The following is a 13,261-nucleotide window of genomic DNA, read 5'->3' as shown; positions in this document are numbered from 1 at the left end:
CAGTTTTTAAATGTCAAAAATGCTTTCACCACAGTCACATTATGTCAGTGTGTTTGTGTATGTGTTTTGACTTCAGTTTTGTCTCAGTGGTCCTCAGAGCACAGTAATACACAGCAGAGTCAGACACACGCAGATCCTGGATCTTCAGAGGAACTGATCTTGATATGGAGTTCACCCACATGGAAAGAACCTATATGTGGATATATGCGCATATATGAAACCTATATGCAGTGTATATGTACATATATGCTGCATATATGCACATATATGATAATATATATGCTGCATATATGCGCATATATACTGCATATATGCTATATATATGCTGCATATATGCGCATATATACTGCATATATGCTATATATATGCTGCATATATGCGTATATATACTGCATATATGTGTATATATGCCACATATAGGCAAAATTGAGGTGCATATATGTGCATATACAGGAAATATAGGTCTCCTGTATTGCTTCTTCATATCCATATATATGCCCTATACATACAAGATATGTCTTCTATATAGCTAATGGCAGGATCTGGTCATTTTGTAGCTCATATCTCATTTTTGACTGTCATACATGATGCCTAGCTCATATTTTCTATTATCAAGGCAAAAACTAAGAATTAACGAAAAAAATTATGCAAGAACTTATGTATGTGCGAATGTAGCAGTTATGTATTTAGACAATTATTTTGTGATTCCACTTGCCATGACCATATTTGGGGTTTCCTGCCGCCATGCTGACTTGGGGTGTTGACGCACTTTGCTGTAGTGATGGGATTTATGGCTCTTTGAGGGGATCCGGATCTTCGCGATCCGTTCCTTTCAAAGAGCCGTTCAAAAGAACGGCTCTTTTGGCTCTTTTTAAATATTTAGTCAGTTTTAAGAAGCCAGCTTGGGGGCATCTCAGTTTATCCTGGAAATAATCACTGGGAGGAATGATGAGGTGAGATTTGTAGTCAAATAATTAAAACTCGGATATCACACACCAATATCTGAGTTTGAATTATTCTGAAATATTGATTATTACCTCATTTGTCATGTGTGGACTATATTCCATAGGGTTGCACAAATCCCTTTGCTTAGACAGTGACATCACTATTTTGGATTTACCTTTAGTACAAAGTGTGTGTGTGTGTGTGTAAAGCTACGTTGACTTATGTTATTCATACAATACCTACTCACAAATAAACATCAAAAACAAAGCCGGCTGCAATGAATTTCTGTGCAAAACAGCTTTTACTACAAACACTTCCACACAAGAAAATTTTGATAGAAAACAAAAAATATTTAAAGTAGATAAAATTAGAATAAATAAAATGGAAATGTCTACATACTACATACTATTACTACTGCAAACTTTGCAAATAGGACATCAGCCCCTTCAAGTCAATGAACAATAACAAAGTGGGCTTTTTTTCCACTGGAGTACTCACGTGAAGGATGCGTGCACAACTAATAACTAATATCATCACGCTATAAAGGGTTGGCCTGCGCTGGGTGCGCCCCTCCCCCTATAACTGTTCTGTCTCGCGGAGGAGCTCATTTGTGTGCATCTGTGTGAAACACGCATAGGAAAAAAGAACGACAGAAAGAACGGCTCCCCTCCAGCCGCGACTCGGCTCCCATCGTTCATGTTTATGAGCCGTTCAAAAGAATCGGTTCGTTCGCGAACGTCACAACTCTACTTTGCTGCTTCCCAGTCTGCATGAGACATCACAGCGGTAGGTCGCACAAAGTTTTTGCGGTGATTCAATTAAGGCCATGTTTCATGTAACAGCTGAATTCACATGATATATTTGTATGATTGTAATCCAAAACCCCTCTGTGATGTACATTCAGATGTTTCGTTGATTATTTTTCTTTACTTAAGTTACTTTTAATATCTCTCTTTCTCAGCGTTGTGCGTTGCTGCCACATGCTGTTTGTATGCTGCACAAGTCCTCATATATTGCCATTTGTGTTATACAGAATAAAGTGAGGACCTGATGGCAAGATTTTTCGCAGTCTGTCTTTGATTACGACACAACGCAGAAAACACACCGCTACACGAACACGTGAAATTGGTCCCACATGGAAAAAACCTATATAAACATATATGTTTCAATATAGGTTTGATATAGGTTTTTAATATATGTGACATATATAAAATTGGCCGTTTTCCTATATTATGTGTACATATAATATAGGAAAACGGCCAATTTTATATATGTCACATATATGTAAAACCTATATCAAAACCTATATTGAAACATATATGTTTATATAGGTTTTTTCCATGTGGGCAATGTTGCAGAAAATCTAAACTTACGATCTGACTCAGTAGTTAATTCACCAAATGTATATTTATTTAGAATGAATGTTAATGATTTGTTTGGTAGCTGTTTGTACCAGAAGAGATACAGATTTGTATCAGTTGTAGTATAATTACACCTTAAAATAACTTGATCTCCTTCACTTGCAGTCATTTCTCTTGAAGACTGTTCAACTCTGTCCTGTCCCAAAGACACTGGAAAAATAGATAGAAAATTAAGTCATTAACATGAATGATTTGCAAAGTAAACTCAAACATTTAATAACCTAAATGAAAGTAAACTCTTTTCTGTGAGTGTACAGAAACAAAATGTGCTTACCATCATAATGAGCTGCTGTGAGACACAGAGAAATCAAAGTCCAGCTAAACATAGTTGATCTCTGAGGGAAAAGATCTGAAATTCACTCAATGGTGCTCTCAAAAACTTCTTTCTCTCTTTCTCACTCTGTCATACAGTATCATGTCACATGCTGACCCCTTGTGGACAATTTTGAAATGACTTAAAATGTGTTATTTTGGAAACCATGTAAAATTAGTAAATTAGACTAAAATATTTTTGAACACATGCTTTATTTCTCTCTACTTTGTGTATTCTGTGTGTATATCGTAAAGCCATTACTCACTGCTTGCATGTTTTGTTGTTTGTTTTTTTGCAGTGTTAAGGTAAAAGTTATATAAAGGTGTGCCTAAAAACTAACACTTTTCTGCCTTGAATAATCATGCATTTGTGTATCATGTGGTTGCTTAGAATGGTCAAGATGCTTCTACTGTAGATAGAGAGGTCTGTGTATAATTCAAGATTTAAGGGTCCCATTTCTCCTGAACTGTAGAGACCATTGATTCCTCACTCTGAGCAGAAGCAGGTTTTTGTACAGTGTTCTTGTGTTTCCTGTGACTGTGGGCACCAGAGCACAGTAATACAGAGCAGAGTCTGATACTGCAGCAGAGGAGATGATCAGATCCACATGGTTTTGATTTTCTTTTCTGATCTTACTTGTGAATCGTTGATCTATCAGATGGCTGAACTTCTTTTTTACTGTCTGAGATGAGCACAAGCAATTCAGGACCTGATCCGGGATACTGACGGTACCAAAGTAAAGACCATGCAGAAGAATAACTGCAGGATAATATAACATTTGAACCCTCGACAGCAAACTCTTGTCTTTTGTCTGGTGTAATCGTGTCTCCATTACTGGCACCTGCAAAGAAAAGTGAAAAGTTAGTTTTTAGTCTCAAAGGCGCAAATATTACAAGACTTATAAAATGTGACCAGTTTTTCAGTCACTTATAGTACATTTTAATATATTAAGCCCACAAATAAGACCATATATTTAATTAAAATTACATGGCATCTGTATTGTAATAATAAAGGACAGCATTGATTTGATGGTACTTACATGCTAAAGCAGAGAACAGAATAACTGAATGGAGGATCATTGTATGTGTGCTTACAGTCTCAGCTTGAATGATCTGATGAAAGTCTCTGTCAGGTTCAGCAAAATACATCAGATACACATTAAGCTCCTCCTTCCTCACCATCTGGGAAAAGCGAGTGCATCTAAAAATCATTTCATCACTATCATCTTTTTGAACACGTTTTCCTCATAAAATGTTAGAAAGACAGAGTACCGTCTTTAATGTCATCACTAATATCAGTAAAGGTCCAGACTTAAACACAAGATTTGCATTTAATTTCATATAGTGAAATTAATTTTTAGAGTGAATGTGACTTACAGACAGGGGAGCCGAATGTGTTTAATGTACTGTAAAGATGCGATATTGTGTATCAGGTTTTTGTACAGTGTTCTTGTGTTTCCTGTGACTGTGGGCTGCAGAGCACAGTAGTAAACAGCAGAGTCAGACACACACACATCCTGGATCATCAGAGGAACTGAGCTTGAGGATTTGTTGAGATCTGCATGAAATCTTTCCTCAAATTCTTTTTCACTGCTGCTTGATCCAGTTGAGAGTTTACGGAGCATGTAAACTGGGAATCCATTGGTTTTCTGCTGGTACCAGTAAAGATAAGGGTATTGGTCACTGGTGCTGTAAGTGCAGTGAAGTGTGACCACGTCATGTTCAGACGCTGTTTGAACTCTTGTTGGCTGATTAACAGAATCTTGTGTGCTGCACTCTGTCAGGAAATATAAAAGGAAAGAAACAAATCAGTTTTCATGTAAAGATAATAAAGGAATAATACAATTTAAAATCAAAGTTACTTTACCTAGAACTGCAGCCAATAGAAGTAAACTCTTCAGCCAGATTAACATAGTTTACATACAAGCATATAAAACTGCAAACGTGATATTAGTGAGTTATGATGATGATGAACATGAGCCAGCCTGAGTTTAGATTTCACTGTATGTGACTATATGTTTGCACAGGTTAAACACATGTAGGAGGAGCTTGATAGAATAATAGACTTCAATTCTGCCACAGTGTGGCCAGTTTCTGCAATTACATTAAAATACAAACAGAAAACCCTTGAAGCAGAACTGGTTTTCACTTTTGGATTTTAATCTTTTTTTGTAAAATACACAATTTTCAACATTTACTGTACACTCTCAAAAGTTTAATTTTGAAGGTTAAAAGTATCAGGCCTAACTTTAATTTAAAGTAGAGGAATTTGCTGACTAAATGTAAGTTAATTTGATGTTGCGTTCACAGAAATTAATGAAACAATATTTTTTTATGCTTTTAACGTTTTTATGCTTTTAATCTTTTAATGTTTCTGTTTGTCTTTTATGCCTTGTAATCTCTTCACACAGGTGTTAGCACATATTTTATTACATTTGGGGCTGGATAGATTGTGGTTTTGATTGTGGTTTTCACAAGATCGGTTTAAAGTGAAAAGAGCTTCAGGTTTTTGTACGACGTGTTTCATGTTTTGTATCACTGGGCTTAAACTCTTAGAGCACAATAATAGAGAGCTGAATCTGACAGACGTACATCAGTAATAGTGAGTTCAGTGGATGTTCGTGATGTAGTCGACTGAAACCGATCATCAGAGCTGTCTGCAGCACTCAGTGATCGAGCTCCTCTATATGTTAAAAATAAAGGTTCTGCATGTGGATATTGTCTGTACCAGTAAAGCCGAACATTATTGCTGGTTGTACTATATGAGCAGCTCAGCTTGACAGTTTCTGTTTCTTTAGTGGTAACATTTTTCTCTTTATCTGGCTCAATATTGTCTCCAGTCACCAAACCTGTGAACAATAAACAGAATAACAAAAAATTATTTGTCATAGCAAGAATGACCAAAAACATTTCAAACACAACACAATGCAGTAAAAATTAGTAAGATTGTTAAATCATTGTTTTCCAACTTCCACTGTTTCATCATTTACTGTATAATTACTGTACCTGTTCCCATAATCACAATGAGCAGAAAGCATCTGTCCATGTTGAATCAGATCAGCAGTTCTTTGCTGCACTGTGTGTGAGACACTGAAGGACGTAAAGACACACATGAACTTCCTGCTCACTGTCACATGATGTCTGTCTCTCTGTCTAGGCCTTTTACAATAATTTTAGTATAAATTTTTCTTTGTCAAAATAATAAGTAAATGCTACCATCTTTTCTGTCCTTCTGAGATATAGACAACATGAAATATGTTTATTGCCTGAAATGTTGAGAATATTCTCTGGGAAGTTTTAGATTCTTCATAAGGTTCATCATTATATAATAATTTGAGGAATGATACATTCTTCTTAAATTTGCTGAGCTGGACAGTCTACATTACATATTTTCATGCTGCCAGCAACTAATGTTTATTCTTTTATTTTTGTCATTTAATCTTAAATGTTTGTTTATTGTTTGTGATATGTCCACGTCTATGATACAAATGTTTATCATGACCAAAATAGTAATGATCTAGAAGAGGTGTAAGAGCAGAATTAAATAGAAAAAGAGTATAATGATAATCAATATCACAAAATTGATTAGCTTAAAAATAGTCCTATAATAAATATTTTTTATTATAAAACTTCTCGGGGTTTTTTTCAAAGTGTTTATTTCAAGATTTAAATTAAAATCTGAATCCCGGATTCACTGCAGAGAATGAATGCTGATCCAGAGGCAGTTCTGAACACAAGTTATCATCTATTTCATGTTTTTGTGTGAGTGTTGAGTGTGTTTGAGTCACAGTGGGCTTCAGAGCACAGTAATACACAGCAGAGTCAGACACACACACATCCTGGATCATCAGAGGAACTGATCTTGATGTGGAGTCCAATGTTGCATTAAATCTGTCTTTAAATTCATCCTCAGTAGATCCTTTCCCAAAGGAAAATTTACTCAGAATAAATGCTGGTGATCTGTTTGGTAGCTGTTTGTACCAGTAGAGATATGCATTTGTAGTTGTGGTAGAATAATTGCACAGGAGAGTAACTTGATCTTGTTCATTTGCAGTCATTTCTCTGTAAGGCTGTTCAACTCTGTCTTGTCCCCAGCACACTGGAAAATATTTAACAATTTATAATTTACATATATTTATTACTTTAACTTAAGTAAAAACAGATACTGAAGTGTGATTGTCTTTCTTACCAAAGTCCCGTGTTGTGAGGAAAAGTGTAATAATAATCAGTTTTTGCATTGCTGAGATAAAGAGATTATTTTAACATATATTCAATGAATGTGTCTCTGTATCTTTACTGAAGCTCTCTGTTTNATATATATGCTGCATATATGCGCATATATACTGCATATATGCTATATATATGCTGCATATATGCGTATATATACTGCATATATGTGTATATATGCCACATATAGGCAAAATTGAGGTGCATATATGTGCATATACAGGAAATATAGGTCTCCTGTATTGCTTCTTCATATCCATATATATGCCCTACATACAAGATATGTCTTCTATATAGCTAATGGCAGGATCTGGTCATTTTGTAGCTCATATCTCATTTTTGACTGTCATACATGATGCCTAGCTCATATTTTCTATTATCAAGGCAAAAAGAATTAACGAAAAAAATTATGCAAGAACTTATGTATGTGCGAATGTAGCAGTATGTATTTAGACAATTATTTTGTGATTCCACTTGCCATGACCATATTGGGGTTTCCTGCCGCCATGCTGACTTGGGGTGTTGACGCACTTTGCTGTAGTGATGGGATTTATGGCTCTTTGAGGGGATCCGGATCTTCGCGATCCGTTCCTTTCAAAGAGCCGTTCAAAAGAACGGCTCTTTTGGCTTTTTTAAATATTTAGTCAGTTTTAAGAAGCCAGCTTGGGGGCATCTCAGTTTATCCTGGAAATAATCACTGGGAGGAATGATGAGGTGAGATTTGTAGTCAAATAATTAAAACTCGGATATCACACACAATATCTGAGTTTGAATTATTCTGAAATATTGATTATTACCTCATTGTCATGTGTGGACTATATTCCATAGGGTGCACAAATCCCTTTGCTTAGACAGTGACATCACTATTTTGATTTACCTTTAGTACAAAGTGTGTGTGTGTGTGTGTAAAGCTACGTTGACTTATGTTATTCATACAATACCTACTCACAAATAAACATCAAAAACAAAGCCGGCTGCAATGAATTTCTGTGCAAAACAGCTTTACTACAAACACTTCCACACAAGAAAATTTTGATAGAAAACAAAAATATTTAAAGTAGATAAAATTAGAATAAATAAAATGGAAATGTCTACATACTACATACTATTACTACTGCAAACTTTGCAAATAGGACATCAGCCCCTTCAAGTCAATGAACAATAACAAAGTGGGCTTTTTTTTCCACTGGAGTACTCACGTGAAGGATGCGTGCACAACTAATAACTAATATCATCACGCTATAAAGGGTTGGCCTGCGCTGGGTGCGCCCCTCCCCCTATAACTGTTCTGTCTCGCGGAGGAGCTCATTTGTGTGCATCTGTGTGAAACACGCATAGGAAAAAAGAACGACAGAAAGAACGGCTCCCCTCAGCCGCGACTCGGCTCCCATCGTTCATGTTTATGAGCCGTTCAAAAGAATCGGTTCGTTCGCGAACGTCACAACTCTACTTTGCTGCTTCCCAGTCTGCATGAGACATCACAGCGGTAGGTCGCACAAAGTTTTTGCGGTGATTCAATTAAGGCCATGTTTCATGTAACAGCTGAATTCACATGATATATTTGTATGATTGTAATCCAAAACCCCTCTGTGATGTACATTCAGATGTTTCGTTGATTATTTTTCTTTACTTAAGTTACTTTTAATATCTCTCTTTCTCAGCGTTGTGCGTTCCTGCCACATGCTGTTTGTATGCTGCACAAGTCCTCATATATTGCCATTTGTGTTATACAGAATAAAGTGAGGACCTGATGGCAAGATTTTTCGCAGTCTGTCTTTGATTACGACACAACGCAGAAAACACACCGCTACACGAACACGTGAAATTGGTCCCACATGGAAAAAACCTATATAAACATATATGTTTCAATATAGGTTTGATATAGGTTTTTAATATATGTGACATATATAAAATTGGCCGTTTTCCTATATTATGTGTACATATAATATAGGAAAACGGCCAATTTTATATATGTCACATATATGTAAAACCTATATCAAAACCTATATTGAAACATATATGTTTATATAGGTTTTTTCCATGTGGGCAATGTTGCAGAAAATCTAAACTTACGATCTGACTCAGTAGTTAATTCACCAAATGTATATTTATTTAGAATGAATGTTGGTGATTTGTTTGGTAGCTGTTTGTACCAGAAGAGATACGGATTTGTATCAGTTGTAGTATAATTACACCTTAAAATAACTTGATCTCCTTCACTTGCAGTCATTTCTCTTGAAGACTGTTCAACTCTGTCCTGTCCCAAAGACACTGGAAAAATAGATAGAAAATTAAGTCATTAACATGAATGATTTGCAAAGTAAACTCAAACATTTAATAACCTAAATGAAAGTAAACTCTTTTCTGTGAGTGTACAGAAACAAAATGTGCTTACCATCATAATGAGCTGCTGTGAGACACAGAGAAATCAAAGTCCAGCTAAACATAGTTGATCTCTGAGGGAAAAGATCTGAAATTCACTCAATGGTGCTCTCAAAAACTTCTTTCTCTCTTTCTCACTCTGTCATACAGTATCATGTCACATGCTGACCCCTTGTGGACAATTTTGAAATGACTTAAAATGTGTTATTTTGGAAACCATGTAAAATTAGTAAATTAGACTAAAAATATTTTTGAACACATGCTTTATTTCTCTCTACTTTGTGTATTCTGTGTGTATATCGTAAAGCCATTACTCACTGCTTGCATGTTTTGTTGTTTGTTTTTTTGCAGTGTTAAGGTAAAAGTTATATAAAGGTGTGCCTAAAAACTAACACTTTTCTGCCTTGAATAATCATGCATTTGTGTATCATGTGGCTGCTTAGAATGGTCAAGATGCTTCTACTGTAGATAGAGAGGTCTGTGTATAATTCAAGATTTAAGGGTCCCATTTCTCCTGAACTGTAGAGACCATTGATTCCTCACTCTGAGCAGAAGCAGGTTTTTGTACAGTGATCTTGTGTTTCCTGTGACTGTGGGCATCAGAGCACAGTAATACAGAGCAGAGTCTGATACTGCAGCAGAGGAGATGATCAGATCCACATGGTTTTGCTTTTCTTTTCTGATCTTACTTGTGAATCGTTGATCTATACATCAGATGGCTGAACTTCTTTTTTACTGTCTGAGATGAACACAAGCAATTCAGGACCTGATCCGGGATACTGACGGTACCAAAGTAAAGACCATGCAGAAGAATAACTGCAGGATAATATAACATTTGAACCCTCGACAGCAAACTCTTGTCTTTTGTCTGGTGTAATCGTGTCTCCATTACTGGCACCTGCAAAGAAAAGTGAAAAGTTAGTTTTTAGTCTCAAAGGCGCAAATATTACAAGACTTATAAAATGTGACCATTTCAGTTTTTCAGTCACTTATAGTACATTTTAATATATTAAGCCCACAGATAAGACCATATATTTAATTAAAATTACATGCCATCTGTACTGTAATAATACAGGACAGCATTGATTTGATGGTACTTACATGCTAAAGCAGAGAACAGAATAACTGAATGGAGGATCATTGTATGTGTGCTTACAGTCTCAGCTTGAATGATCTGATGAAAGTCTCTGTCAGGTTCAGCAAAATACATCAGATACACATTAAGCTCCTCCTTCCTCACCATCTGGGAAAAGAGAGTGCATCTAAACATCATTTCATCTCTGTCATCTTTTTGAACACATTTTCCTCATAAAATGTTAGAAAGACAGAGTACCGTCTTTAATGTCATCACTAATATCCAGACTTAAACACAAGATTTGCATTTAATTTCATATAGTGAAATTAATTTTTAGAGTGAATGTGACTTACAGACAGGGGAGCCGAATGTGTTTAATGTACTGTATGCAATATTGTGTATCAGGTTTTTGTACAGTGTTCTTGTGTTTCCTGTGACTGTGGTCCTCAGAGCACAGTAGTAAACAGCAGAGTCAGACACACACACATCCTGGATCATCAGAGGAACTGAGCTTGAGGATTTGTTGAGATCTGCATGAAATCTTTCCTCAAATTCTTTTTCACTGCTGCTTGATCCAGTTGAGAGTTTACGGAGCATGTAAACTGGGAATCCATTGGTTTTCTGCTGGTACCAGTAAAGATAAGGGTATTGGTCACTGGTGCTGTAAGTGCAGTGAAGTGTGACCACGTCATGTTCAGACGCTGTTTGAACTCTTGTTGGCTGATTAACAGAATCTTGTGTGCTGCACTCTGTCAGGAAATATAAAAGGAAAGAAACAAATCAGTTTTCATGTAAAGATAATAAAGGAATAATACAATTTAAAAGCAAAGTTACTTTACCTAGAACTGCAGCCAATAGAAGTAAACTCTTCAGCCAGATTAACATAGTTTACATACAAGCATATAAAACTGCAAACGTGATATTAGTGAGTTATGATGATGATGAACATGAGCCAGCCTGAGTTTAGATTTCACTGTATGTGACTATATGTTTGCACAGGTTAAACACATATAGGAGGAGCTTGATAGAATAATAGGCTACAATTCTGCCACAGTGTGGCCAGTTTCTGCAATTACATTAAAATAAAAACAGAAAACCCTTGAAGCAGAACTGGTTGCAGTTTTTACTGTTTACAGTTTAATGTAATTTTTGTAACACACACAATTTTCAACATTTACTGAACACTCTCAAAAGTTTAATTCTGAAGGTTAAAAGGATCAGGCCTACCTTTAATTTAAAGTAGAGGAATTTGCTGACTAAACATAAATTAATTTGATGCTGCATTCACGGAAATTAATGAAACAATATTTTTTATGCTTTTAACGTTTTTATGCCTTTTAATCTTTTAATGTTTCTGTTTGTCTTTTATGCCTTGTAATCTACTTCACACAGGTGTTAGCACATATTTTATTACATTTGGGGCTGGATAGATTGTGGTTTTGATTGTGGTTTTCACTAGATCGGTTCAAAGTGAAAAGAGCTTCAGGTTTTTGTACGACGTGTTTCATGTTTTGTATCACTGGGCTCCAACTCTTAGAGCACAATAATAGAGAGCTGAATCTGACAGACGTACATCAGTAATAGTGAGTTCAGTGGATGTTTGTGATGTAGTCGACTGAAACCGATCATCAGAGGTTTCTTCATAACTATTTGATCGTGCTCCTTTGAGTAATAAATACTGAGGTTCTTTGTTTGGATATTGTCTGTACCAGTAAAGCCAAACATCATTGCTGGTTGTACTATATGAGCAGCTCAGCTTGACAGTTTCTGTTTCTTTAGTGGTAACATTTTTCTCTTTATCTGGCTCAATATTGTCTCCAGACACCAAACCTGTGAACAATAATCAGAATAACAAAAAATTATTTGTCATAGCAAGGATGACCAAAAACATTTCAAACACGACACAATGCAAGCAATAAAAATTAGTAAATAACATTGTTATTAAATCATTGTTTTTTTTTAGGTTTTCCAATCTCCACTGTTTCATCATTTACTGAATAATTACTGTACCTGTTCCCATAATTACAATGAGCAGAAAGCATCTGTCCATGTTGAATCAGATCAGCAGTTCTTTGCTGCACTGTGTGTGAGACACTGAAGGACGTAAAGACACACATGAACTTCCTGCTCGCTGTCACATGATGTCTGTCTGTCTGTCTAGGCCTTTTACAACAATTTTAGTATAAATTTTTCTTTGTCAAAACAATAAGTAAATGCTACCATCTTTTCTGTCCTTCTGAGATATAGACATCATGAAATATGTGTATTGCCTGAAATGTTGAGAATATTCTCTGAGAAGTTTTAGATTCTTCATAAGGTTCATCATTATAATTAGAGGAATGATACATTCTTCTTAAATTTGCTGAGCTGGACAGTCTACATTACACATTTTCATGCTGCCAGCAACTAATGTTTATTCATTTATTTTTGTCATTTAATCTTAAATGTTTGTTTATTGTTTGTGATATGTCCACGTCTATGATACAAATGTTTATCATGACCAAAATAGTAATGATCTAGAAGAGGTGTAAGAGCAGAATTAAATAGAAAAAGAGTATAATGATAATAGTTAACAAGATTGATTAGCTTAAAAATAGTTATATATAATAAATATTTTTTATTATAAAACTTCTCGTTTTGTTTTCAAAGTGTTTATTTCAAGATTTAAATTAAAATCTGAATCCCGGATGCTGATCCAGAGGCAGTTCTGAACACAAGTTATCATCTATTTCATGTTTTTGTGTGAGTGTTGAGTGTGTTTGAGTCACAGTGGGCTTCAGAGCACAGTAATACACAGCAGAGTCAGACACACACACATCCTGGATCATCAGAGGAACTGATCTTGATGTGGAGTTCAATGTTGCAGAAAATCTGTATTTAAATTCATCCTCAGTATTTC

General features: G+C 35.5%; 2 pseudogenes and 3 gene segments (V, D, J or C); all 5 read right to left on the bottom strand.

The window, feature by feature from the left end:
• Nucleotides 1-2,381: 2,381 nt before the first annotated feature.
• Nucleotides 2,382-4,183, bottom strand: LOC125250990 (annotated as a pseudogene).
• A 438-nt stretch (nt 4,184-4,621) lies between these two features.
• On the bottom strand, nt 4,622-6,331 carry LOC125250996. The segment is given in 2 exon segments: nt 4,622-5,527; nt 5,685-6,331. Coding segments are annotated over 2 exon segments (345 nt in total).
• A 3,266-nt stretch (nt 6,332-9,597) lies between these two features.
• LOC125250991 lies at nt 9,598-10,798 on the bottom strand (annotated as a pseudogene).
• On the bottom strand, nt 10,677-11,483 carry LOC125250992. The segment is given in 2 exon segments: nt 10,677-11,111; nt 11,202-11,483. Coding segments are annotated over 2 exon segments (462 nt in total).
• A 121-nt stretch (nt 11,484-11,604) lies between these two features.
• LOC125250995 lies at nt 11,605-12,605 on the bottom strand. The segment is given in 2 exon segments: nt 11,605-12,192; nt 12,373-12,605. Coding segments are annotated over 2 exon segments (354 nt in total).
• Nucleotides 12,606-13,261: the final 656 nt, after the last annotated feature.

Source organism: Megalobrama amblycephala, linkage group LG17, assembly GCF_018812025.1.
Source record: "Megalobrama amblycephala isolate DHTTF-2021 linkage group LG17, ASM1881202v1, whole genome shotgun sequence".
NCBI lineage: Eukaryota > Metazoa > Chordata > Actinopteri > Cypriniformes > Xenocyprididae > Megalobrama > Megalobrama amblycephala.
The sequence above is the reverse complement of the archived record's forward strand: the minus strand, read 5'-3'. Positions and strand labels throughout refer to the sequence as shown.